The sequence below is a fragment of the Oncorhynchus keta genome, chromosome 36 (genome assembly GCF_023373465.1).
Source record: "Oncorhynchus keta strain PuntledgeMale-10-30-2019 chromosome 36, Oket_V2, whole genome shotgun sequence".
NCBI lineage: Eukaryota > Metazoa > Chordata > Actinopteri > Salmoniformes > Salmonidae > Oncorhynchus > Oncorhynchus keta.
The window spans coordinates 10,770,191-10,796,831 of record NC_068456.1 but is presented as its reverse complement, the minus strand read 5'-3'; the positions used below and the strand labels follow the sequence as shown (position 1 = coordinate 10,796,831).

Here is a 26,641-nt window from a genome sequence, read left to right as displayed (position 1 = left end):
CAGAATGCACAGTTTCCCTTCCCTCCTGCGGGATATGAAGCGTTACACAGCGACTTTCAGTTCCCACTAGGTGCTCCTCTCAACATTCCCCTCTTTTACCCACACTGCAGGAATAGGCTTCCCAGGGTCACTCTGTTTCCCTGGTGTCTCTTGCCTACTTGGTTTATCGAGGTGTCATGTGTTGTACCTGTCAGCCTATTCCCACAGCTGCAATCTGTCAAGATGACTGCACTGTTTTTGTTTTCCTCTCTCAATTTTGTCAGATTTGCAATTGGCAAGACTGCTAGCTACTGCTGTTGCCCTGTCATAGTGCATTAACCTGTTTCCAATAAACACACTGGAATCCGTCAGACCCTGAGACACAAAGGTCTTGCAGATCCACTTCCTGTATTTTGTATTTTTGTCTCATTACATTTTTAGCATTACTTTCCTCAACAGAAAGTCCAGAAGACATTGTCTGACCTTTTGGCCAAATTTGGCAGCAAATGCCCCATTTCTTAATCAAACTATTAGGCTAAGTTTAGAGATTTATTTACTCTGCAGAAATAAGTGCCAGTTCCTTAGCCTATTTAGCTACAGTGGTCTCTTTTTGCCTTGATGTCTCAGCCAGCCAGTTAGTCTTTAGTGGTCTGGGCAAGATATTGCAGGATGGACTGCACCATACATTTCTTCTGTTATTTTTTTCACTGTGTTTCTAGACTGAGAGTGTAAAGGATGTCACGCTGCTTGCTTAGGGAGTACCACTTCCTCCAAATTTGGCCCATACCGGGCACGAACTTAGGATCTCTGCCTTGCTAGCACACGTGAACGTGAACACCCTGAAGCGTCTCACCAGTCAGCGACAAGCTAGCTATTCGCTAGCGTAACTTCAGGCTGAGGAGTAAGTTTCACTCATTCCCATGTGATACATGAGGAACTAGCTGTTCTGTGTGCTACTGCACAACCGTATAGGGCTGTTGGGTGGTTCATAACTACAGTATGTGCAGTCACCTTTAGATTCATGAACTGACTGTACTAATGCACATGAATAACTCCTCCCACCACGACTGGCTTTTATATATATATATATATATATATATATATATATATATATATATATATATGCACACACACACACACACACACACGCGGGCAAGAAAGTATTTAGTCAACCACCAATTGTGCAAGTTCTCCCACTTTAAAAGATGAGAGGCCTGTAATTTTCATCATAGGTACACTTCAACTATGACAGACAAAATGAGAGAAAAAATCCAGAAAATCACATTGTAGGATTTGTATTGAATTTATTTGCAAATTATGGTGGAAAATAATTATTTTGTCAATAACAAGTTTCTCAATACTGTTATACCCTTTGTTGGCAATGACAAGAGGTCTAACGTTTTCTGTAAGTCTTCACAAGGTTTTCACACACTTCTTGGTATTTTGGCCCATTCCTCCATGCAGATCTCCTCTAGAGCAGTGATGTTTTGGGGCTGTTGCTGGGCAACACGGACTTTCAACTCCCTCCAAAGATTTTCTATGGGGTTGAGATCTGGAGACTGGCTAGGCAACTCCAGGACCTTGAAATGCTTCTTACGAAGCCACTCCTTCGTTGCCCGGGCGGTGTGTTTGGGATCATTGTCACGCTGAAAGACCCAGCCATATTTCATCTTCAATGCCCTTACTGATGGAAGGAGGTTTTCACTCAAAATCTCACGATACATGGCCCCATTCATTCTTTCCTTTACACGGATCAGTCGTCCTGGTCCCTTTGCAGAAAAACAGCCCCAAAGCATGATATTTCCACCCCCATGCTTCACAGTAGGTATGGTGTTCTTTGGATGCAACTCGGCATTCTTTGTCCTCCAAACACGACGAGTTGAGTTTTTACCAAAAAGTTATATTTTGGTTTCATCTGACCATATGACATTCTCCCAACCTTCTTCTAGATCATCCAAATGCTCTCTAGCTAACTTCAGACGAGCCTGGACATGTACTGGCTTAAGCAGGGGGACACGTCTGGCACTGCAGGATTTGAGTCCCTGGCGGCATAGTGTGTTACTGATGGTAGGCTTTGTTACTTTGGTCCCAGCTCTCTGCAGGTCATTCACTAGGTCCCCCGTGTGGTTCTGGGATTTTTGCTCACCGTTCTTGTGATCATTTTGACCCCACGGGGTGAGATCTTGCGTGGAGCCCCAGATCGAGGGAGATTATCAGTGGTCTTGTATGTCTTCCATTTCCTAATAATTGCTCCCACAGTTGATTTCTTCAAACCAAGCTGTTTACCTATTGCAGATTCAGTCTTCCCAGCCTGGTGCAGGTCTAAAATGTTGTTTCTGGTGTCCTTTGACAGCTCTTTGGTCTTGGCCATAGTGGAGTTTGGAGTGTGACTGAGGTTGTGGACAGGTGTCTTTTATTCTGATAACAAGTTCAAATAGGTGCCATTAATACAGGTAACAAGTGGAGGACAGAGGAGCCTATTAAATAAGTTACAGGTCTGTGAGAGCCAGAAATCTTGCTTGTTTGTAGGTGACCAAATACTTATTTTCCACCATAATTTGCAAATAAATTCATAAAAAATCCAACAATGTGATTTTCTGGATTTTTTTTCTTATTTTGTCAGTCATAGTTGAAGTGTACCTATGATGAAAATTACAGGCCTCATCTTTTTGGGAGAACTTGCACAATTGGGAGAACTTGCACAATTGGTGGCTGACTAAGTACTTTTTTGCCCCACTGTATACGGTCCAATATGACCATGTTGCACATAACATCAACCAAGTAATTTCAGGTGCTCTTTGCCAGCAACTTCAATGGGTCTTCGAGGCTTTGTAGTTGGTTCATGATGATCTGACTGGAAGGAACTTCGCACACAAGGGTGACAAGTGTGAATGTTCTGTGGCTGTGCCCGTAAATCTCCAAAGGGAAATTGTGCTAAGCACCCAGTATCATGTTTAGTGAGGAAGAACTAGGGTTAACTAATTTAGTGTTGTTGCCTTCCCCCATAGCATGGTGGCATTAATTCTGCTTAAAACCCAAGTATTGATTAGCTTATAGGGGTGCACATGTACTAGCACCCTGTAGTTGCTTCAGATTATGTCCGACTGTGCCTGCCAGACCTCCTAGCTAATAAAATATTGCTTTGTAATGCCCTTCATACCAAACCACAGCATGCAGATTTTAAAAAATTAAGTTTCTGTTATTTATTTTGAAACAGGGCTGTGATTGCTCTGGCTGACTGGCCCTCCCATGAGGGGATTAATTATTTTGGTCTGATTGGCCCTGTCCAAGGCTGTTTAGGCTCAAGCGGCTGGAATCGGCTGTGTCATGGCTGTTATTTTAGGATCCCTCCAGCCCTCTTGACAGCTCTCCCATTGCTAGCAGAGGATTTCTATTTCTCTATGGAATATAGTGTGGGTGTGCTCATCGCAGAGGCTCATTTTTAGAAGCCTCACTGAGAACATGATGACCAGCTCTCTCGTGGGCTAAAGTATTCCAATTTGAAGTTGAGACAAGTTCAGCCTCTTTGTTGTCAATGACCAAGAACAATCTGGTTTCAGACACGGAAGCTGTTAACCTTGGAGGTGCTTCTCCTGCAGCTGCTGCTTAATGTACAGCAGTAGTCAAAGGGTTTGAATATATTTATCTGCCAAACCTAGCTCGAGTGTTTGTTTTTTATTATACTGCAACTCATATTCTGCTGTAAGTACCCATCTGAAGTGTATATTATTTTGGTCCTTGGAGATCCCTTTTGGTTATACCTGACCCCTGACTGTCTCGTAGTCTTGCTCTGGTCCTAGGGCTCTAGGCTGTTCTTTTTCCGCCCAACCAGACAGGGTGGCATTGACACTGCTCAAAGCCTCTTCTCAAAATCCCATGTCAGACTGCATTAGTTATCTCCTGCCCTGATTGGCCCTACTTTGGCAGCCATGGCTCTGTCAAGGTCCTGGCTGTTACACTGTCACCTTGGACAGGGATCGGGGGAAGGGAAGTTCTCTACAGGGAGCTGTGGCGAAGCAGCACTGGCCACAGGATGGACTTCAGTCTTCTGGATGAATAGCTGAATGATAGTTAAATTAATTTAAAACCACACTGCCATGGTATTGTCGCCTTGTTTTACATTGATAACATGGCTTTATTGAAGTCCTTATGAATCTGGATTAATGAATGGTTAGTGCAGCAGGTAGCATAGGTGTTAGCCTATCCTAGCGTTGGGCCAGTAACCGAAAGGTGGCTGGTTTGAATACCCGACCCGACAAGGGGAAAGTCTGTCTGGTCTTGAGCAACCTTAATTTGCCATACTACTATGGCTGCCCCTGTAAACAACACATTTTACTGCACCGATCTGGTGTAAGTGACAATAAAACATATACTCTCTGCCAAGCGGATGACCAATGTGATCTAATGCAATGTAGCTTCATCTCGTCATGTCTACCAGGCTGTAATCAGGTCCATATGGCAGCAGGCCCCTCCGCTGAGCTAAATGCATTAATGCCTGGAGGCCAGCTAGCAGGGCAGGTGTTGTCCTGCTGTCTTGTTGCACCACTGTTGATCAACAGTGCCTCCTGCTGTTATGCCTGCATAGGGTGGAAACAGGCAGATCTGTTTGCGTAACCCTTGACTGAATTGTTCTCTACGTGGCAATTAACCTTCAGCCCACCGATGGTTCAACTGGAGGTCTGTCTGCAGTTAGTACCCCATAAGAAAACGCTGGGCCCCACGTGCCTGTGAAAATAGACCACCATCTGTTTGGTTGGCATGACTGGTACACTGCTTGTTCTGAACAAAGCAAGAGTGCTGTCCGCTTGGTCAAAACTGGTCAGCCTTGTGCTCCAGTTGGCTGAACATGCATCTGCCACAGTGTTCAAAACCTTATTTGTTTCATTATCTGTGGAGTAGGATGATGGGCATTTTCTGTTATATCCCTCTGGTATATGTACTGGTATGCACACTCAGGCAAGCGTAACATACTATTTGTCAAGTACTGACTGGCTATGGTGTATTTATTTGTGCGGAGTCGTCTGCACATGACAAATTAAACCATGCACATGTTAGTCACAAAGCAATTTTGGTTTTATTGAGAGGGTGGTGACTGGTTAGGGCTATGCTAGCCTTGGAAGCCCAGGCTTCTACTGTACTGTTTGAAAGCCTGGGGAAGATCTCCTTTCAGAAAGAAGATAAAAAGGGGTGGAGTACAGCAGAGTCTAGATGGGAACTAGTGACGCATTGCCACTTATCAAGATTCCGCATGGATGGAGTTCAAGAGACTTCCAATACAAAACGAATACTCCATGGGCTACTAAAACATTGTCTGACACTGTAGGAGAAGAGAAAAACAAGAAGAAAAAACAAAACACAAGGGAATGCCTCTATCACGGAACAAGGAGCCAGATGTTTCACCGGATGTATAAATCTGAAGCATACGGTTGGAATTTCCACTCCCCACCAATTATGTTGAGAGGAAGCCCAGTGGCCGGCAGTGGGAGAGTATGGAGCGGGATTGAACTGGGCCGACATTCTGCAGATATTGTCAAAGAAAATCAAGATCTCGATTAGTTAGTACATCTCTTACAAACAGAGTGCACTAAGTTTTTATTTTTTTGAAAAAAATTGTGTTACAAGGAGTGCAACTTGGGACGAATTGAATTATTGCTTACATTCACTTCAGAGGTGTTCCCTAATATTGGGCATACGCTACACAACTTCTAACAACTTTGACGTGCTCACATTTCCCGATTTCCTGGTCCCAAATCTTTAATTGCATCCATCCTCAACCCCAGGACGTGGGTGCTCACATTACACGATGATTCACTAGTTGATCCTGATCCTGCTCTTCTGTCGTATGGGGGGGTTAAAAAGACATGTTTACACGCAAACAGCGAGCTGCTTTATTAGTGTGCAGAGGCGCAGGATATGGACCCTCAAATTGTTGTTGGGCAGACGTGGACCATATGGACTTTGTATTGTACAGAGGGAATTGGAGGTAATAGAAGACTTTTAATATTGAGAAGGCAGCTGCGTTCTCTCTACAGCTCTTCCAATCTTTCATCACCTTGGTCCACACGGTTCATGTTGTTGCTTTTCTCTTCACCATTGTTTTGGTCTCACATGCTGAGTGCTCATTGGCTATTGGCAGCAGTCCTTGCCCAATCGTGTCATAGCAATGCGCATAAAACAAGATGCACAAACCAAATTTCTAACATGTCAGAAGATTTTCGGGACATCTGACATCTTGAGTCTGGAGAACGGAACAGCCATCATCGGTGCGTCCTTGACCCCCCTCAAACTAGTCCAGAAGATTTCACCCCAATCGTGTCTGGGATGGCAAAACGTGGCGCAATTGTGTAGTGTATGCCCAACATAACGGAAATATGCAAATACATGCTGGAACACGCCAAGGATCTCGCTAGCTTGTGCTTGGGTCTGCCTACTATGCTTAATATGCTCCCATTGAAATCGACACAGATGAACTACATTTACATTACATTTAAGTCATTTAGCAGACGCTCTTATCCAGAGCGACTTACAAATTGGTGCATACACCTTATGACAACCAGTGGAACAGCCACTTGCATCTAAATCTTGTTGGGGGGGAGAAGGGGGGTGAGAAGGATTACTTACCCTTACTTACCCTATCCTAGGTATTCCTTGAAGAGGTGGGGTTTCAGGTGTCTCCGGAAGGTGGTGATTGACTCCGCTGTCCTGGCGTCGTGAGGGAGTTTGTTCCACCATTGGGGGCCAGAGCAGCGAACAGTTTTGACTGGGCTGAGCGGGAACTGTACTTCCTCAGTGGTAGGGAGGCGAGCAGGCCAGAGGTGGATGAACGCAGTGCCCTTGTTTGGGTGTAGGGCCTGATCAGAGCCTGGAGGTACTGAGGTGCCGTTCCCCTCACAGCTCCGTAGGCGAGCACCATGGTCTTGTAGCGGATGCGAGCTTCAACTGGAAGCCAGTGGAGAGAGCGGAGGAGCGGGGTGACGTGAGAGAACTTGGGAAGGTTGAACACCAGACGGGCTGCGGCGTTCTGGATGAGTTGTAGGGGTTTAATGGCACAGGCAGGGAGCCCAGCCAACAGCGAGTTGCAGTAATCAAGACGGGAGATGACAAGTGCCTGGATTAGGACCTGCGCCGCTTCCTGTGTGAGGCAGGGTCGTACTCTGCGGATGTTGTAGAGCATGAACCTACAGGAACGGGACACCGCCTTGATGTTAGTTGAGAACGTCAGGGTGTTGTCCAGGATCACGCCAAGGTTCTTAGCGCTCTGGGAGGAGGACACAATGGAGTTGTCAACCGTGATGGCGAGATCATGGAACGGGCAGTCCTTCCCCGGGAGGAAGAGGAGCTCCGTCTTGCTGAGGTTCAGCTTGAGGTGGTGATCCGTCATCCACACTGATATGTCTGCCAGACATGCAGAGATGCGATTCGCCACCTGGTCATCAGAAGGGGGAAAGGAGAAGATTAATTGTGTGTCGTCTGCATAGCAACACTATCTTGTGTTTAGTTATACACTGAACAAAAATATAAACTCAACAAAAATATAAACTCAACATGTAAAGTGTTGGTCCCATGTTTCATGACCTGAATAATAAAAGAATCCCAGAAAGTTTCTCATTTTATGCACAAATTTGTTTACCTCCCTGTTAGTGAGCATTTCTCCTTTGCCAAGATAATCCATCCACATGACAGGTGTGGCATTTCAAGAAGCTGATTAAACAGCATGATCATTACACCTGGTGCTGGGGACAATAAAAGTCCACTCTAAAATGTGCAGTTTTGTCACACAACACAATGCCACAGATGTCTCAAGTTTTGAGGGAGTGTGCAATTGGCACGCTGACTGCAGGAATGTCCGCCAGAGCTGTTTAGAGTGAGAATTTAATGTTAATTTCTCTACCATAAGCTGCCTCCTCCTTAGGGAATTTGTCAGTATGTCCAACCAGCTTCATGACCACGTGTAACCACACCAGCCCAGGATCTCCACAACTATCTTCACCTGCGGGATAGTCTGAGACCAGCCTCCCAGACAACTGATGAAACTGGGTTTGCACAACTGAAGAATTTATGCACAAACTGTCAGAAACCGTCTCAGGGAAGCTCATCTATGTGCTTGTCGTCCTCTCCAGGGTCTTGACCTGACAGAAGTTCGGCATGGTTAACTTCAGTGAGAAATGCTCACTTTTGGTGGCCACTGGCACGCTGAAGTGTGCTCTTTACGGATTAATCCCAGTTTCAACTGTATTGGGCTGATGTTAACATTGTGAACGGAATTCCCCATGGTGGCGGTGGGGTTATGGTATGGGCAGGCGTAACCTACAGACAATGAACCCAATTGCATTTTATCGTTGGCAATTTGGGGCCCATTGTCGTGTCATTCATCTGCCGCCATCACCTCATGTTTCAGCATGATAATGCACGGCCTCATGTCGCAAGCATCTGTACACAACTCCTGGAAGCAGAAAATGGCCCCAGTCTTTTTTTTTCTTCCATGGCCTGCATAATCACCAGACATGTCACCCATTGAGCATGTTTGGGATGTTCTCAATCGACGTGTACGACCAAGTGTGCCAGTTCCCGCCCATATCCAGCAACTTCGCACAGCCGTTGAAGAGGAGTGGGCCAAAATTCCACAGGCCACAATCAACAGCCTGCTTAACTCTATGCGAAGGAGATGTCGTGCTGCATGAGGAAAATGGTGGTCACACCAGATACTGACTGTTTTCTGATCCACGCCCCTAACCTTTTTGGAAGATATCTGTGGTCAATGGATGCATATGTATTTCCAGTCATGTGAAATCCATAAATTAGGGCCTAATGAATTAATTTCAATTGACTTATTTCCTCCTATGATCTGTAACTCAGTGAAATCTTTGAAGTTGTTGTGTTTAAAAATAAAAATAAATTGCGAGCGCTGAAGGCCACCATTTCCATTCAAAACTCGAAATCCAAATCTGAATTTCGCTGGACTTCCAATTGTTGAGTGAACGAGACTAGGGCTATGCTATTGACCAGTCATAAGATACTGTGCTACTAGGCAACCAGAATAACCATTCCTTTGTAAATAATAAGAATTTAAAAGCACTATGAAATACCTTATGCAGGGCCAGTCAAGCTGTGAAGATGTACTTCTTTGCTGTGCTAACTACAGCCGTAAGTTGGATGGGTGGGACAGAGGTGGAGCTAATACAATGCATCCAAATTAAGGCGTGGATAGTGTTTTTATTTTAATTTTATTACTCCAGTGTCTAACTTGATGTCTCCCTCCAATCTCTCTCTTTCTCGCAGTGGCTTCTTGATAACGCAGCACACAGTATCTAACAGGCTCTCTCAAGCACTCTGCATTATTCATAGGGCCAGAGAGAGCTCTGTGTACACTCCAAGGGGTTTACCATGTCTGCACAAACTGCACTTGGTGCATTTGTGTGTGTGTTTGTGTGTCTGCATTTTGTTAGAGCTGTTACATTCCATCTCTGGCAAAGCTGGTCAGGTAGAGAGGCTGAAAACAACAGCAGATGTAACAAACATCTTACATGTGAATGTAAGTAGGCTATTTAAGAACTAGGCTAGACTAAATGGAGTTGGCCTAGGTTTATTTCTGGCTTTGCTAATATAAAAATAGAATTAATGAGCATTAGTTAACCTTGTCTATACTACGGAGTCTGTGACTGGATCCTTTCATACATATTCATTAAAGTGCAATTTAGTCCAGGATAAGACTTAATTTAGGTCAGTTGAACTGTCCATATTATATATTTTTGGTGAATAATTCATTGGTACGCTATTCCCTGTAGTGCCATAAAGCAACCTTTCCTGTGCCACTGCACTCATACAGTAATCATACAGTATCTCCACTGCTTGCTTTAATTTACTGGATGTGTGATGAACGTAGAGGTTATGACACACCCCCAGTAGTGAATACAGTTCCCCTGGCCCCCCTCCCTGACTGACGCTCTAGCCACATCATCATGACATACAGTATCCGAGTCCCCCGGGTGCACCGGGCCGTAGAGATCCGTTATGCAACACGCCAGCGAGACGGAGGGAGGGCAGCAGAGTGTCCGCTCCAGCCCTCCCCTGACCTTTTTGACTTTGAGAGACATGAGCACATCCTTGAATGCATGCGTGCCTCTTGCATATTGTCACACTGGGGTCATCTCTGTTCACTTCATTGGCGTCTGTGGGGTCCGTTTCACGGATTGGAGGACGTTTGTTTTGTTCCTCTGCTGCAGGGTGTGCTGTTTGGGCCTAGTATCTGTCAGGGACTTCACCCTCCATGTGGGGTAAGTTATGTGAATAAGGCATGTCATCAATATTGGAGGAAAAACAAAGTGATTTGTCCATAGCCCTAGAAGGGAGATGGGTGACTTCCTGACTATCAGCAGTCCCTCTGTTATTACAGCAGCTCTCCCAGAGAGAGGATTTAAAAGGATAGTCCTATTAACTTGCCATAAAGTTACACATTCTGTCCCAAGCTAGACTCTAGGAAATACGGTGTGCTCAGAGAAGGGCTGACGCCAATTTAGACGTGATACATCGTGGCGTATTTCATTATGCCGTATGTCATCTTCAGAGCCTCGCTACTGAACGGACAAGTGTAACCGCAAGATGCCATTTATTTTGGAAGATTGCAAAATATGACCTATTAATTCAAGAAAGGATGAATGTTTTAGGTGATGGTAAAACATGTTTTGTTACTTTTTCATCAACTTGTTTCTCTAACTTTATAGCAAGTCAAGCTGGCTTGTACTGCAGGTTTAAGATGCCACTATATCTAGTGACCTCCCCCTAATAATTGTTATAAAACAAACGTCCTTATCACATTAAACTTAAATGGGAGGCAACAGCCAGTGTGTATTTAACATTACTATTAAAATAGTACTCACTTACAGGAATGGTTAATTGTTTACAAGTTGCTAGCTATCCCATAAAGCCATCACCGAAAACGTGCAGAGTTTTGGTAACTTCCTGTTCTTCGACACTGGCTGGACTGAAGACGATGCTTATTTTGGAACATTTGAAAGTATGCGGTGTCCGTCTCGCAATGCAGCCTTCAACCTCAAGGGGGTGTTGCGATTCCACTCCATTGTGGACGCCCCCATTTGAAATGCATAACATACGGCGCAACGTAACATTATTGGTAATGTGAACGAGGCTTGATTCTGACGGCCATGTAGAACTTCGTCATTATAAAGGGTTGCATTGAGCAAGGCTAAGTTGCAGTGTGTTTTACACAGCATTTTCCTGTCTAATATCTTTAACGTCTCTCTGAAATGGCCAGATGTCATGATCTCCACTGGTCCCGGGTCAGAATTCTGCAGTAACCTCAGACTGACGTCTAGCTGGATGAAACAGTTTGTAAGGAAGGGAGGAAAGGTGCAGGTTACAGGCTGTAACAAGGACTTTGTCATGACCCTCTTTGAACCACATCACCCTCTGATAGAACCAAGCAACATCTGGTTTTACTCTGTATGAACAGGGAAGAGTTATTTCCTAAACAGTCTGAACTCTGAACCCCATCCTGATAACACTATGATCTAGGCTTAATATTTAACTATTTTTGTACTGTACACATCTGTGTGCAATTGGAATGGATAGCAGTCTTAACTGTTATTTTTATTTAACCTTTTAACTAGGCAAGTCAGTTAAGAAGAAATTCTTATTTACAGTGACTGCCTAGGAACAGTGGGTTAACTGCCTTGTTCAGGGGCAGAACGACAGGTTTTTACCTTGTCATTTCGGGGATTCGATCTAGCAACCTTTCGGTTACTGGCCTAACGCTCTAACCACTAGGCTACCTGCCATCTCAAGTCTTAATGTTTTCTACTTTAGGTTTTGAAGATTAATGTAAAATGCTGACATTGTCTCTCTCCCCTGCGTGTGTGTTCCAGATATGGCCTAATGGGCAGATTGAAGAGGATCCTCCTGTGGGTGCTGGGAGTCTACATAACCATCCCCTTTCTCGTCAAACTATGCCCCTCAATTCAGGCAAAACTAGTATTTTTAAATTTTGGTGAGTATAGATATAGACACCAGTAAGGTATGTTTTTTTTGTTCGATCTAGTTGTTTGCATTGATTTTAAGAATTGTTCAATTAAAAAAATTTAAAAAACATTTTATGAGACTAAATAAGCTTGCTTCATCAGTTAGCTCTGGCCTCGGCGTGTTTTATTTGGTAGGTGGATACTTGTAGCTCATTTAGTATGTGTGCATACTGCATACATAAGCAAGGGTGCATGTGCTAATGTGTGCACATGAGAGCCTGCTCATCAGTTGAACCTGAAACCCAACACAGCATGAAACTCCAGACAGAGGCAGTTAAGAGGGTGTATATTCCATCTGCAAGCATGCAATACACAGCCTTCACTGCTCCCTCCATCTGATATGCAGTGTGCGTGTGTAACTGTAGTAGTTTCATGCATTATAGGCAGCAATGGGCAGGATTGCACCTAAAACATTGATTCAGTAGTACTGAGTGGTGTGTTGTGACCACGTCTGATTCTAGTTACTTGGTTTCAACCAATCAACATCCAGTACTGGAACTATCCATTGTAAAACATGTAACCCCATCAGATTTGAACATGGTTTTCTGTCCCACTCAGTGACATCTGATTTTCTTTTGGGATCTTTTGAATGGTTTGCAGTGCAGCTAAAGACCCAAACGTCTTGTGGATGGCAGACAGTTGGAGGTTTTCTTTGTATTCAGTGAGGAAGTGAAACAGTAAATGTCTGTACAGGAAGTGGACATTGACTTGTGACTGTCTCGTGTAACCTTATTGAGTGGAAAGAGGCAGAGCCCTGCTATTTCTAGAGCAGCTGTCCTGTAGATTTTAGCTGAGTGCTGCTGCTTTGTCAGTGATATCTTATTGTCTTAGCACATCTAACACAGCCTCTGTCTACCCTCTACCCAACCCCACCCCCTGCAGTGCGGCTGCCCTATTTCATTGACTTGAAAAGGCCACAAGACCATGGGTTGAACCACACCTATAACTTCTACCTGCAGCCAGAGACTGGTGTCAACATTGGTGTATGGTAAGAAGACATGCTCACACACACACCAGCTGCTTGGCTAAGACTGCGTGGGATGGATCTCGTACTTTCTCGCTCTCTACTTTCACATATCAAGTCAATGATGACGCCGGTGACAATAGGAAAAATAATAATACTCAATGAGTAGTGACCATTAACAGGACACTACAGGCAGAAATGATTTAGGACAATAATGAAATGTTGAGTAGCAATGTTATTGCTCTGGTTGGTCGTTCCACTGACTGTCCCTATGGGTGTGGCAGGAAGCTACATATTTTGCAGCTAATATGGCATGAAGGTTTTTTTGTTCCATTAGATATTGGATTTTCTCCTTTTCTGTTTTCAAACTATTTATTTTAGATACTAGGAAAGAAAAGTGTCCGCATGTCTGTATAGTTCCCGCAGTGTAGAAGAAAATGCAGCTCTGTCTTAACCTTTCTGAGGGCAGAGTGTGACGGTCAGGTTCTATTGCCAGGCCGCGCTCACTTAGTCTGTACATAGTCACGGTGGTAATATAGTCTGCCAGCATGTACTGTCTGTTTAGGGCCAAATAGCATTGACGTTTACTTAGATTTTTTTGTGGTGCCTTTCCAATAGGTGAGCTTTTTATTTTTGCTTCGTGATTTGGTTGGGACAGGTTTTCTGAGTGCTGTCCTGAGGCTTTGTTGGGTAGGTAGGGGTTAGTGAACTGAGCCAGCTGCCTGAGAACTCATTTCTATGGTCATCTCTTGGCTTTTGAGGGCTTTGTAATGGTAGGAGTGGTGGTCACTTGTTTTTTTAAATGACAACATTTGGTGGCTCTTTTCTTGGATATTAATCAGAAGAGGGAATTGGCCTAATTCTGCTCTGCATGCATTTGGAGTTGTTTTCTCTGTTCTCTGAGGATGCTCTTACAGAATTCCTCCTGCTGGGTTTCAGTAGGGGTGTTTGTCCCATTTGTCATTCTTGCTTTGTAAACAGACCCCACACTTCACTGCCATATAGTGCAATTGGTTCTATTATTGATCAGAATATTTTGACCTCGATCCTAATTGCTATGTCTTGTTTACTAGATTGTTCAATGGCATAGAAAGCCCTCCTTCCTTTCTTTCAGTTCATTCACGGCCAAGTTGAAGTTCCCTGTGGAGCACATTTTTTGTCCTGTGTGTGTGTGTGTTATATGAGTGGAGTCTAGTAAAAAGGCATGTTGGTTTCCCTGACATCTGGCCCTTTTCTGGAATATCATAATGTTTGTATTTTTGAGATTGACTCTTAGTGCCCAGGTTTGACAGAACTGTTGCAGATCTAATTGTGGCTGTAGCCCCTCTTGTGGGGGGACAGCGGCACCAGGTCATCTGCATACAGGAGACATTTTATTTCTGTGTCATTACGAGTGAGATCGGGGGCTGTTGATCGCTCAAGCTTTTTGATTTTAACATGTCAATTAGGGTATGTAAGGTATAAATATGGTCTGATGTTTGATCATTTGGAAGGAATCCAATTTTGACTTTTGCTCAGGACATTACTGCACTTTCTCAGTGACCACAGTCTGCTGTTTATGATGGCGTCTCTCGATCCCGCTCTCGTCTCTCCAAATGTTATTTGTCACATGCGCAGGAATACAACGGGTATAGATAGACCTTACGTGAAATGCTTACTTTCAAGCCCTTAACCAACAATGTAGTTCAAAAATAGAGTGAAGAAAATATTTGCTAAGTAACACAATAAGATTACATGACAATAACAAGGCTATATACAGCAGGTACCGGTACCAAGTCAATGTGCAAGGGTACAGGTTAGTCCAGGTAATTTCTCCATGTAGGTAGGGGTAAAGTGACTATGCATAGATAATAAACAGCTAGTAGCAGCAGTGTAAAAACCAATGTAAATAGTCTGGGTGGCTGTGTGATTATTTGTTCAGCAGTCTTATGGTTTTGGGGTAGAAGCTGTTAAGGAGCCTTTTGGACCTAGTGCTCCAGTACTGCTTGCTGTGCGGTAGCAGAGAGGACAGTCTTACTCAGGTGACTGTAGTCTTCGAACATTTTTTGGCCCTTCCTCTGACGCCGCCTAGTAGGTATATAGGTTCTAGATGGTAGGGAGCTTGACCCCCAGTGACATGTTGGGCCGTACGCACTAACCTTTGTATTGCCTTACGGTTGGTTGGATGCAGAGCAGTTGCCATACCAGGCGGTGATGCAACTGGTCAGGATGCAGCTTTATGACTTTTTGAGGATCTGGGGACCAATGCCAAATCTTTTCAGTCTCCTAAGGGGAAAAAGTTGTTTTCGTGCCCTCTTCATGACTGTCTTGGTGTGCTAGGACTATGTTAGTTTGTTGGTGATGTGGACACCAAGGAACTTGATGCTCTTGACCCGCTCTGCTACAGCCCCGTCGATGTTAAACCTCTCTGGGATATGTGGGACGCTAGCGTCAACAGCCAGTGAAATTTCTGGGCGCCAAATTCAAACAACAGAAATCTCATTTAAATTCCTCAAACATACAAGTATTATACACCATTTTAAAGATGCACTTCTCGTTAATCCAGCCACAGTGTCTGATTTCAAAAAGGCTTTATGGCGAAGGCACACCATGCGATAATGTTAGGTCAGCGACGAGTCGCAGAAAAACATACCTCTCCTTCTTTGGAAAATGGCTGTATCACACAACTCAAATAGCGTTATAAATATTCACTTTGATGATCTTCATCAGAATGCACTCCCAGAAATCCCAATTCCACAATAAATGTTTGTTTTGTTCGATAAAGTCCATCAATGTCCAAATACATCCTTTTTGTTTGCGCGTTTTGCCCAGTAATCCAAATGCACAATGCGAGAGTCAGTTATATTACAGTTCGTCGAAACATGTCAAACGATTTGTACAGAATCAATCTTTAGGATGTTTTTATCATAAATCTTCAATAATGTTTCAACCGGACAATTCCTTTGTCTTTAGAAATGAAAAGGAATGCAGCTCACTCTCACGGCCGCGCGCCTGACTTAGCTCATGGCATTCTGCCAGACCTCTTAGTCAAGCAGCTCTTATTCCTCCCCCTTCACAGTAGAAGCCTGCAACAAGGTTCTAAAGACTGTTGACATCTAGTGGAAGCCTTAGGGAGTGCAATATGACCCCATAGACACTGTGGGAAGTGAAGACACTTGCCAGACACTTGCCAGTTGGTCTGTGCATGCTCAGAGTACATGCCCTGGTAATCCCTCTGGCCCTGCAACCTTGTAAATGTTGAACTATTTCAATGTCTTGCTCACATCAGCTATGGAAAGCGTGATCACACAGTCATCCGGAACAGCTGGTGCTCATGCATGCTTCATTGTTGCTTGCCTCGAAGCGAGCATGGTAGGCCCGTGTCACTGGGTAGTAGCTGGGTTTCCCTTTGTAGTCCATAATAGTTTGCAAGCCATGCCACATCTGACGAGCGTCAGAGGCGGTGTAGTAGGATTCAATCTTAGTCCTATATTGATGCTTTGCCTGTTTGATGGTTCGTCTGAGGGTTTAGCAGGATTTCTTATAAGGATCAGGATTAGTGTCCCGCTCCTTGACAGCGGCAGCTCTAGCCTTTAGCTTGGTGCGGATGTTGCCTGTAATCCATGGCTTCTGTTTGGGATATGTATGTACGGTCACGGTGGGGGCAATGTTTTCGATGCACTTATTGATGAAGCTGGTGACTGATTGTATACCCCTCAATGCCATTGGATGAATCACGGAACATATTCCATTCTGTGCTAGCAAAACAGTCCTTTAGTGTAGAATACGCTTAATCTGTCACTGGTACTTCCTGCTTTAGTTTTTGCTTGTAAGCAGGAGTCAGGAGGATAGAGTTATGGTCAGATTTGCCCAATGGAGGATGAGGGAGAGCTTTGTATGCATCTCTGTGTGGAGTAAAGGTGGTCTAGAGTTAAAAAAAAATAGATAGAGATATATATATATATATATATATATATATATCTCTCTCCTCTGGTTGCACATGTCACATGCTGGTAGAATTGACGTCAAACGGATTTAAGTTTGCCTGCATTAAAGTCCCTGGCCACTAGGAGCGCCACTTCTGGATGAGCAATTTCTTGTTTACTCATGGTCTTGTACAGCTCGTTGAGTGCGGTCTTAGTGCCAGCATCAGTTTGTGGTGGAAAATAAACGGCTACGAAAAATATAGATAGTGTGGTGTACAGCTTATCATGAGATACTCTACCTCAGGCGAGAAATACCTTGAGACTTCTTTAATATTAGACATTGTGCACAGACTGACAAATAGGCACACAACCCCGCCCTACCAGATGTAGCTGCTCTGTCCTGCCGATGCACGGAAAACCCAGCCAGCTCTATTATCCGTGTCGTCGTTCAGCCACAACTCAGTGAAACATAAGATATTCGTTTTTCATGTCCAGTTGGTAGGATAGTTTTGACCGTAGAGCATCCAGTTTGTTTTCCAGTGATTGCACGTTGGCCAATAGAACCGATGGTAGTGGTGATTTTTCTCACTCGCCTACGAATCCTCACAATGCACCCCGGCCTTCACTCCCTGTATCTCAGTCTTTTCTTTACGTGAATGATGGGGATTTGGGCCTGGTCTCCAGGAAGCAGTATATCCTTTGCGTTGGACTCTTTATCCAGTTCGAGGTGAGTAATCGCTGGTGATGTCCAGGCGATCTTTTCAGTCATAAGAGACGGTAGCAAATTAAGTTAAAAACAATGCGAAAAAACAAAAAAGCACAGTTGGTTAGGAGCCCGTTAAACGGCAGCCATGCCCTCCGGCGCCATTTGTATATGCTCTCTGTCTCTCTCTCTCTGTCTCTCACTCACACAGCCCTCTCGCTGTCTCTCTCTCACACACAGCCCTCTAGCTGTCCCTCTGTCTCAGGGGTGTAATGAACTCCTCGGCTGGGAAAACAATAACGCACACCACACTGCCTCTCGGGGAAAAGGTGCAGTGTTTTTTTATTTTTTTATTTTTTATTTATTTTATTTTTGTGTCTGAGAATGATACAGAAGAGACTGGACCACAGGGAGGGGGGGGACCACCCCAGTCCCTGTGGATGTTTACCGGCCGGGGGGGCAGGAACTTGAGCAGACTAACTGGGGAACGTTGACTGTGGGAAAGGCATGTTGAGCCCAGAGGAGTTTAGCAGTGTGGGTTGTGGTAGATAAAGACTAAAGGCTGAGGTGATGATATGTAAATAGACAAGTTTCTGTTCAGGGCTATTCTCTTAGAACATGGGGGTTCTGTGTCCAGTTATGTAAAACATGTAGCCTACTCCAATCTGCTAGTTCTTACAGTATAGTCTTTGTCCCCAGTTAGACTCAAGTACAGATGAGATGCTAGCATATATTAAACCAGTTTGCCCCACCCCACACCTCTTAGTCTATAGTAGGTGTACATTGCTTACAGCTTTCTCCTTGTCTATATCACTGCTCCTGTTCTACCCAGGCACACAGTCCCAGACCAGATGTGGAAAGAGGCGCAGGGGAAGGACAGAGAGTGGTATGACAGTACCTTTAAATCGCCCTATCCAGTCATGCTGTACCTTCACGGCAACGCAGGGACAAGGTGATCATACATTTTGGTTTAAAAAGCACTTTTAATTGTACTATCTCAGTGCTACTCTGGTCCAGTACACCCTGGCGTATACCCTTAACTCACATGACAACCTTCCACCTTTTAAATGTGTTTGTCGAAGCTGACTCACAACCTTGGAACTTGTACATATTAACACAATGTGCTCTTTAGAATGGCTGAGATATGTTGTTTTACCTTTCCTGGTTTATAAACTTGTCCATCCTGTCTGTTTCAGAGGAGGGGACCATAGAGTTCAGCTCTATAAGGTGAGAGGATTTCATTGCAAACACACTAACTTGCTTCGCCTGTATCCCACCCATACTGTATCTAGCTATATTGAGTACTGACCAACAAACAGAATTCAATACATTTTTTGTGAATTGACCTTGCTTTCAGTCTGATCTGGAGTTGAGATTTGATGTGTTTCGGCTTCCCCTCCCCAGGTCCTTAGTTTATTAGGCTACCACGTAGTCACATTTGATTATAGAGGTAAGTAGGGTTCTACTTTGAGCTGTTTCTAAGTTTATTAATAATCACAATATCCCTTTTAAAAAGATAATCTGATCTTAGATCACCATTCATCCCTTCTTTCATACTTCTCTGGTTGTTCCAGGTTGGGGTGATTCAGACGGGAGCCCCTCTGAGAGCGGAATGACGTCAGATGCCCTGTTCCTCTACCAGTGGATGAAGGAGAGGGTGGGGAGCAAACCCCTCAACGTCTGGGGCCACTCACTGGGGACAGGGTAGGAACACACATCTCTCTCATCACATTCAGCTCAACATTTCACAAATACGTTTTGTGTAAAATGATAAACTCTTGTATGATTATGAACCAACAATTGGATGACTGTATACTTTGGGTAAATCTGTCAATTTACAGAGTGGTAACTTTTAAATATGTATTTTTCACATTTTCCAGGGTGGCCACTAACCTAGTCCGACGTCTGTGTGACAGAGGTAAGCATCTGCTCATTAAGGCTGTGACTTCTGACCTCCCAGGCTAAATGCAGTTCATTCAGAAAGTATTCAGACACCTTCCTTTTTTCCACATTTTGTTACGTTACAGCCTTACTCTAAAATGGATGAAATATATTTTTTTACCTCATCTACACACAATACCCCATAATGACAAAGCGAAAAAAGGTTTTTGGAAGTCTTTGCAAATGTATTCAATAAAAAAACACCTTATTTACATAAGTATTCAGACCCTTTGCTATGAGACTCAAAATTGAGCTGGTGTATCCTGTTTCCATTGATGTTTGTGAAACTTCATTGGAGTCCACCTGTGGTAAATGCAATTGGTTGGACCAGGTTGGGAAAGGCACACACCTGTCTATATAAGGTTCCACAGTTGACAGTGCATGTCAGAGCAAAAAGAAAGCCATGAGGTCGACAGAATTGTCAGTAGAGCTCTGAGACAGGATTGTGTCGAGCACAGATCTGGGGAAGGGTACCAAAAATGTCTGCAGCATTGAAGGTCCCCAATAACACATTAGCCTCCATCATTCTTAAATGGAAGAAGTTTGAAACCACAAAGACTCTTCCTAGAGCTGGCTGCCTGGCCAAACTGAGCAATCAGGGGAGACTGGTCAGAGAGGTGATGTTCATTCTGACAACTCCAGAGTTCCTCTGTTGAGATGGCTGTCCTTCTGGAAGGGTCTCCCATCTCTGCAGCACTCTACCAATCAGGCCTTTATGGTAGAGTGGCTAGACAGAAGCCACTCTTCAGTAAAAGGCTCATGGCAGCCCACTTGGAGTTTGCCTGGCACTATCCCAATGGTGAAGCATGGTGTTGGTGGTGGCAGCATTATGCTGTGGGGATGTTTTTCAGCAGCAGGGACTGGGAGACGAGTCAGGATTGAGGGAAAGATGAACGGAGCAAAGTACAGAGTTTCTAGATGAAAACCTGCTCCAGAGTGCTCAGGACCTCAGACTGAGGGGAAGGTTCACCTTCTAACAGGACAATGACCCTACACACGCAGCCAAGACAATGCAGGAGTGGCTTCGGGACAAGTCTCTGAATGTCCTTGAGTAGCCCAGCCAGAGTCCGGATCTGAACCCGATCGAACATCTCTGGAGAGAGCTGAAAATAGCTGTGCAGTGACACTCCCCATCCAACCTGACAGAGCTTGAGAGGATCTGCAGAGAAGAATGGGAGAAACTCTCCAAATATGTGTGCCACGCTTGTAGCGTCATACCCAAGACAACTCGAGGCTGTAATCGCTGACAAAGGTGCTTCACGTGTTGCCATGCTATGTTGTCTTAGGTCTCTCTTTATGTAGTGTTGTCTCTTGTCATGTGTTTTTGTCCTATATTTTGTTTGGTATTTTTAATCCCAGCCCCCATCTCCACAGGAGGCCTTTTGCATTTTGGTAGAACTTCATTGTAAATAAGAATAAGTGACTTGCCTAGTTAAATAAAATCAATATAAAATAAAGTACTGAGTAAAGGGTCTGAATACTTATGTAAATGTGATATTTCAGTTATTTTTATTTGATACATTTGCAAAAAAAATCTATACCAGGTTTTGCTTTGTCATTATGGGGTTTTGTGTACATTGAGGAAGAAATACAATTTAATAAATTTTAGAATAGGGCTGTAACGCAACAAAATGTGTAAAAAGTCAAAAGGTCTGAATACTTTCCAAATGCACTGTATGTACTTGATTTATGTAGACTTTAGTGAATGCAGGTGCTGCGTGTATCACGCAACAAAATGTTTTATATAAACAAGAGTCACACATTTTTAGAGTTTAAATAAAGTGGCCATAGAATTAAGGTGTTATATGGGTTGTTCCATGAAATGAGTGCCTTTTGCACTTTAAGTAGAAATTGTGCACAAATATCTATTTTTCAGTCTGTTATATTAAATTAAGTGCCCTTTTAAGATGGACCACATTTTAAAATGCAATAAATCAGATATTGTATATTAAATGTTATTAGTGATTCATAAAAAATATAACTACTCCCTCCATTTAAAATAAATAAATAGGAACTTTTCAAGAGACATTGAACATCTGGTTCTACTCTTTTTTTTTTTTTTTTTTTGGTGTTTTGTAGAAAAATGATCAGGTTGAGCTTAACACTTCAACCCTGCTACCCATAGATGGACAAGCTGGAAATGTTTGAACAATTAAAAAAAAATATATGTCACGCTTGCATTCAACTACCCCCTCCGTGCACACAACAAGCTACCATTCCCCCTGCCACAAGTGGATTCGAGGCTGACTAAAAGATGAAGACTTCAACACTTTATTTGGCATTTAATAGGCATTTACTCTAGTCTTTTTTATTTTTTTATTTTTTAACCTCTTGAAATGGTTATTTAGTTGAACATGTGCTCTTTATTACTGTTAAAATAAGGTCAAATAAAAATTCACCAAGTTAAACTATTCAAAAGTTGTTTAAATGAAGTGGGTCAATTTAACCTCTTTGTGTTGGGTACTTGGAGAGCCTGTTTTGGAGTCCAGGGTGGGATTCTGAAAAGTTTGACAAAATATTTAGAAATTTATGTAACGTTACGTTTGAGGGGCACATGCTTGGGTCCACCGTGGACCTTTACAAGCATTCCTCACCCAATGGTCTGTACAGGTTGAATGCTCATACAGTATTATAAGGCTTCATCCCATTTTCAAGTATAGTCGATCACTTATCAGATCATAGCAAGTGAGAAACATTAACTTGGTATTGTGTACTACCGGAGGAACTAACTCATTGGCTGTTGACCTTAACACACCAGACACAAGGATCCTTTTCCAGTGGTAGCTCAAGTGTCCACAGCTTGAATTTTTCACTCATTTAACTGGGTTACAGGGTCACTGAAAGTGGCTTGTTGTGATTGCTTTATTCAAGAAAGTGAATGTCTGAAGGAAGTGAATTCAAGGCAACTTATTGCTACATCTTAGATACGTGTGGTTATGTTTCATGAAGATTGGTTTGATTTGAATGACTTTTCTATTTTCTAGGGACGCCCCCAAACTCCTTAGTCTTGGAATCTCCATTCACCAACATCCGAGAGGAGGCCAAGAGCCACCCCTTCTCTATGGCAAGCATTTCCTCTTAATCCCTTGACTACATGTTGAGTCTTATTTAATTGTATTTGATGTAACGTTTTTATTTTATTAGCTAGCGTCTGTGTCATTGCTTCTTGTAGGTCTACCGGTACCTTCCAGGCTTTGAATGGTTCTTTTTAGATACCATTTCAGCAAACGACATTCGATTTGCCAGTGACGAAAAGTAGGTTGAACTTGATTCTTTCCGGACCATTTAGTTTAACGTTAGATTTAAAGCAGTGTGTCACGTCACTTGTTCCTGCTCATATGTTTTCAAACTGGTGTCTTCATACAAACTGCTTGTTGAGTCAATAAGATCTCTCTGACACACAACCATTCGTCAAGAGCTCAAACCCTTGAATCAAATGTTATTTTAACAGACTGCGTGTTTGCATGTTAAAGAGCAGAGGCATAGTCTGAACCTGGCCGACCCAGGCTCTGTCCATGCCTTTTCTCCATGTCCTCTGGAATGTGCTGAGGGGACTAACTCGGAAGGTCAGACTTGTATTATAGGTGGCCTACAGAGGACATTCATCTGTGTCAAGACTTCCTTTGTGCAGTACTTTCTCGTGGAGTTGCCAAGCACTAGTGATAGTATAAGGGCCATTAACATACGACCAACCATGCATTTTCAGACAGTCCCAAGATCTTCAGAGACTTGACTGTAATTTGAGCTTGTTTTTTCTCTTTTGTAGTGTGGACCACATATCCTGTCCATTGCTTATCCTTCATGCCGAGGATGACTCAGTCGTGCCCTTCCATCTAGGGAAGAAGGTATCCTTTTTAGTTTGGGCTTCATAAAAGTCAGACACATCATCGTGACCTCATACAGCCTTCATCTGGTCCTCCTTTTTCAAAGGACACAGGAAAATATTTGATATACCAAAAAAAGCTAAGTTAATTTCATAGATTTAATACAGGTCATTAATAATCAGCTGTCGTCTTGAAAACGACTCGCTTGTTGCTGTTCAAGTTCCTATCATTTGAATGAGCTAAAATGTATAGTTTTAACAAAAAAAATATGATATCTTTAAAATGCCCCAAATCTACTTCCCCAAAGTCAGATGTATTCTTGGATAGCATTTTTATGTCGCTGCGTCCAGTATGAATGAAGTTTGAGGTAGTTTTGTGAGCCAATGCAACTAACTTGAGCACAATGACTGCATGCTAGCCGTTCCCGTAGACTTCCAGTCATTGCGCTAATGCTAGTTGGCAACTTCCTAGTATCCACAAGTTCATCTGACTCTGGGGAAGTTGATAAAGGACCATTGCCAAAATCCCAAACTATTCTGAGATTTGAGTCGAGCTACTGTATTATAGCAGTGAAGGAACACAGAAATATATATATATATATATATATATTTATTTATTTATTTATTTACTGTTCTCTTTTTAATTAATTGGTCATCTCTTTCATTGGCTTCTAAAAATTAAATATGATCCTCGCAAATGTTCATCACTGCAGACCTCTGTAATGCTTTATAGCACAGAGGTCATAGTTCAGAGCAGGGCCAGGTCTATATTGGCTGTTCTTTTAATCTGGACTGAACACAATCCTCCCATAATTCCATTGTTTATTTCCTTCCCCCCCTCCCAGCTGTACAACATTGCTTCCCAGTCCAAGAGCCTGAGTGGACACAAGCTTCAGTTCATCCCCTTTCCTGTCTCTCTGGCCTACAAGCACAAGTTCATCTACAGGAGTCCTGAGCTGCCACACATACTCAGGTACAGCAACTAGACCAGTTGCGCACATATACACTGTGGCAAGAAGTGTTTCACTGTTGACAATTTGTGTCTTGACCTTAGGCCAACTGAGCAGAAATGATTAAATTTAGGCAATTAGTTGTACACTAGGTGTCTACATTCTTGCCTGCCTTTGTACAGAGTTGTGCTAAACGTATTTCTGTTTTGATTTAATTTTCTTCCAGTGACTTCCTTGGCACGAGTCATCCCCATGCATAACCGACAAGAACATTTCCACCTGTCCATTGTTTCCTCTTTACAACCCCCCCTTCCCCTCCCCCCCACACACATGCGCACACACACACTGAAACTATTTCACTGTATGCTTTATGGTTGGTGTACATATCTCATAAAACATTGAAATGTACACGCATGGACTGAAGAAGATGCATCCATTCCTTTATTTAGCATTCCTTTGACACCTAAAATTCCTGCAAGACATAAACGGAACACTGGCAAAGAGCGAGGGATGGACAACTGGCTTGGCTTGTTGTCAAGGTTACACAAACCAAGAGGATGGCTTGAGCACAAAGATGAAATATGCACATATTTTAAGGAGCCAAGACAAACATCATGGAGTGGGAAGAACAGTGGATCGAGCAGGGAAGCAGTGTTTTTAATTGCACAATGTTTGGGGAATAGACATTCATACACAAGGCGAGGAAGGAGAACGTTTTTCATTTTACAACTCATCTGCAGCACAGAGCAAATTCTGTTAATACCAGTCCAGTTTATTTTCCCAATTTTATTTTTGTTACATTACAGATCATGATTTAAAAGTATCTATTATATTTGACTGATCTCAGATGAGAAGTTTTGGACTCTAGCTTTTCTCTATTTAAGGAAATGTATAACTTGAATTAAATATTATACATTTAACCTAACATTGATATTGGTTTTGGGCTTGTCAGTCTCATTATTGTCCGCCTTAAAGAGAAGACTATTCGCTTTATTTTAGAACCCCTTAGGACACTTCAGGGCGGAAATTAACTGAAGAGCTGAGGTTTAAGAAATATGATTTCCACTTTCCAATTATAGGCTACCTCAAAGCAGAAATACCATATTAATGATTCGGTGCATAGGAAAGTTTACCTAAACTGAGAAGACCTAATGGAAATTTTAATTCCAAATCTCTTAGTGCTAAAACACAATCACCCAGCTAGTGGTTATTCCTGTTCAATCTTAGAAAGCGGTGTGTGAGTGACGGTGCATATTCCATTGTGGTCAGAGGAAGACTAAAAAACATCTTTATGTTCTCTTTGGCTTGATCGCAATAGACCGGTACCATAATGTAGGCTGGAGCCAGAGAGGAGTGTGGCTGGGCAGTACCTGCAGTCCGGGAATGTCAGTGTGCCCATCCATCCAATGCACTTAACATTGCTGAGTAAATTACCAATGTTACTAACCACATCAGTGTTTACTAGTTGATGCAGACTTTTTTTCTCTTCAATTAGGGCTACCCCACACTGGTAATGCTTGTTTGTAATTTATTGACCAAAGTACACCGTTACTGTTATTTTCTATCGGCTGTTCTATACTTTTTCAAATTGTAACTTTGTTATTTAATGAATGGTAAGTGGCCAGTTCTCTCTTCTGGTCACTTTCCCCTCTGGATTTGATGTTGAAATGTAACCGTTTTCACCAGCTATTTCTCAGTCTCTGCACTAAAGCAACATGATGGCCACCAGGTCATCCAAAACAAGTTATTGTGGGGAATTCAATGCATCAGGTTAGGAAGTGCCCTCAGATGGTCAGGTTACGGTCTGTACTTAAGTTCATTTAATCACACAATGGCCAGCTGTTCTGTAGCTTTGGAGTGGAAAAATGTCCTCTTCAATTTAGAAATAATGTATTTGTGCATGTACAAGTGGATGAGTATTGTTAGGTGGAGAGACTGTAGGCATTTCCCAGTTAAGGGTGAACATGTATAATTCTCAGACGATAACTTTATGCTGCGACACGATCTGATGAAAAATTAAAACAATCATTTTGTACAGATATGTACATTTCCAACGGAGGGCATCTTTTGAATCACCTACTCAAGTGGAGCCATTGTGGAGGAAGGACAGTTGAATTAGCAGGGTAGACATAAGCAGACTTCACCTCCAATCTTGATTAACCAAACCAGGCTCTGAGTCAACTTCTCTAAGCCATTTTAATACACTGATCTAACTTTGTGACAAGTGAAGTTTGCTTGCATTGCTTCTTGTCCGTGAAGGGGCCTTAGCATATTGTGCTTCTCATTGAACCTTTTCCAGTAATGTACATTGTGTCTGCTGCCCTTTGCAATATATCTCATT

General features: G+C 43.0%; 1 protein-coding gene across 2 annotated transcripts in view; it reads left to right on the top strand.

Annotated features, from left to right (window-relative positions):
- abhd12 (abhydrolase domain containing 12, lysophospholipase) overlaps positions 1-25,225 on the top strand; it is a 29,286-nt gene extending 4,061 nt beyond the window's left edge. For both annotated transcript variants that reach the window (XM_035754120.2, XM_035754119.2), the window contains 12 exons: positions 11,862-11,983; positions 12,897-13,002; positions 18,419-18,538; positions 18,783-18,813; positions 18,991-19,036; positions 19,161-19,290; positions 19,467-19,504; positions 22,512-22,591; positions 22,700-22,782; positions 23,294-23,372; positions 24,196-24,323; positions 24,527-25,225. In XM_035754120.2, the coding sequence (XP_035610013.1) occupies positions 11,862-11,983; positions 12,897-13,002; positions 18,419-18,538; positions 18,783-18,813; positions 18,991-19,036; positions 19,161-19,290; positions 19,467-19,504; positions 22,512-22,591; positions 22,700-22,782; positions 23,294-23,372; positions 24,196-24,323; positions 24,527-24,560 (997 nt within the window). In that variant the 3' untranslated portion in view covers positions 24,561-25,225. The remainder of the gene's footprint in view (positions 1-11,861; positions 11,984-12,896; positions 13,003-18,418; positions 18,539-18,782; positions 18,814-18,990; positions 19,037-19,160; positions 19,291-19,466; positions 19,505-22,511; positions 22,592-22,699; positions 22,783-23,293; positions 23,373-24,195; positions 24,324-24,526) is intronic.
- Positions 25,226-26,641: the final 1,416 nt, after the last annotated feature.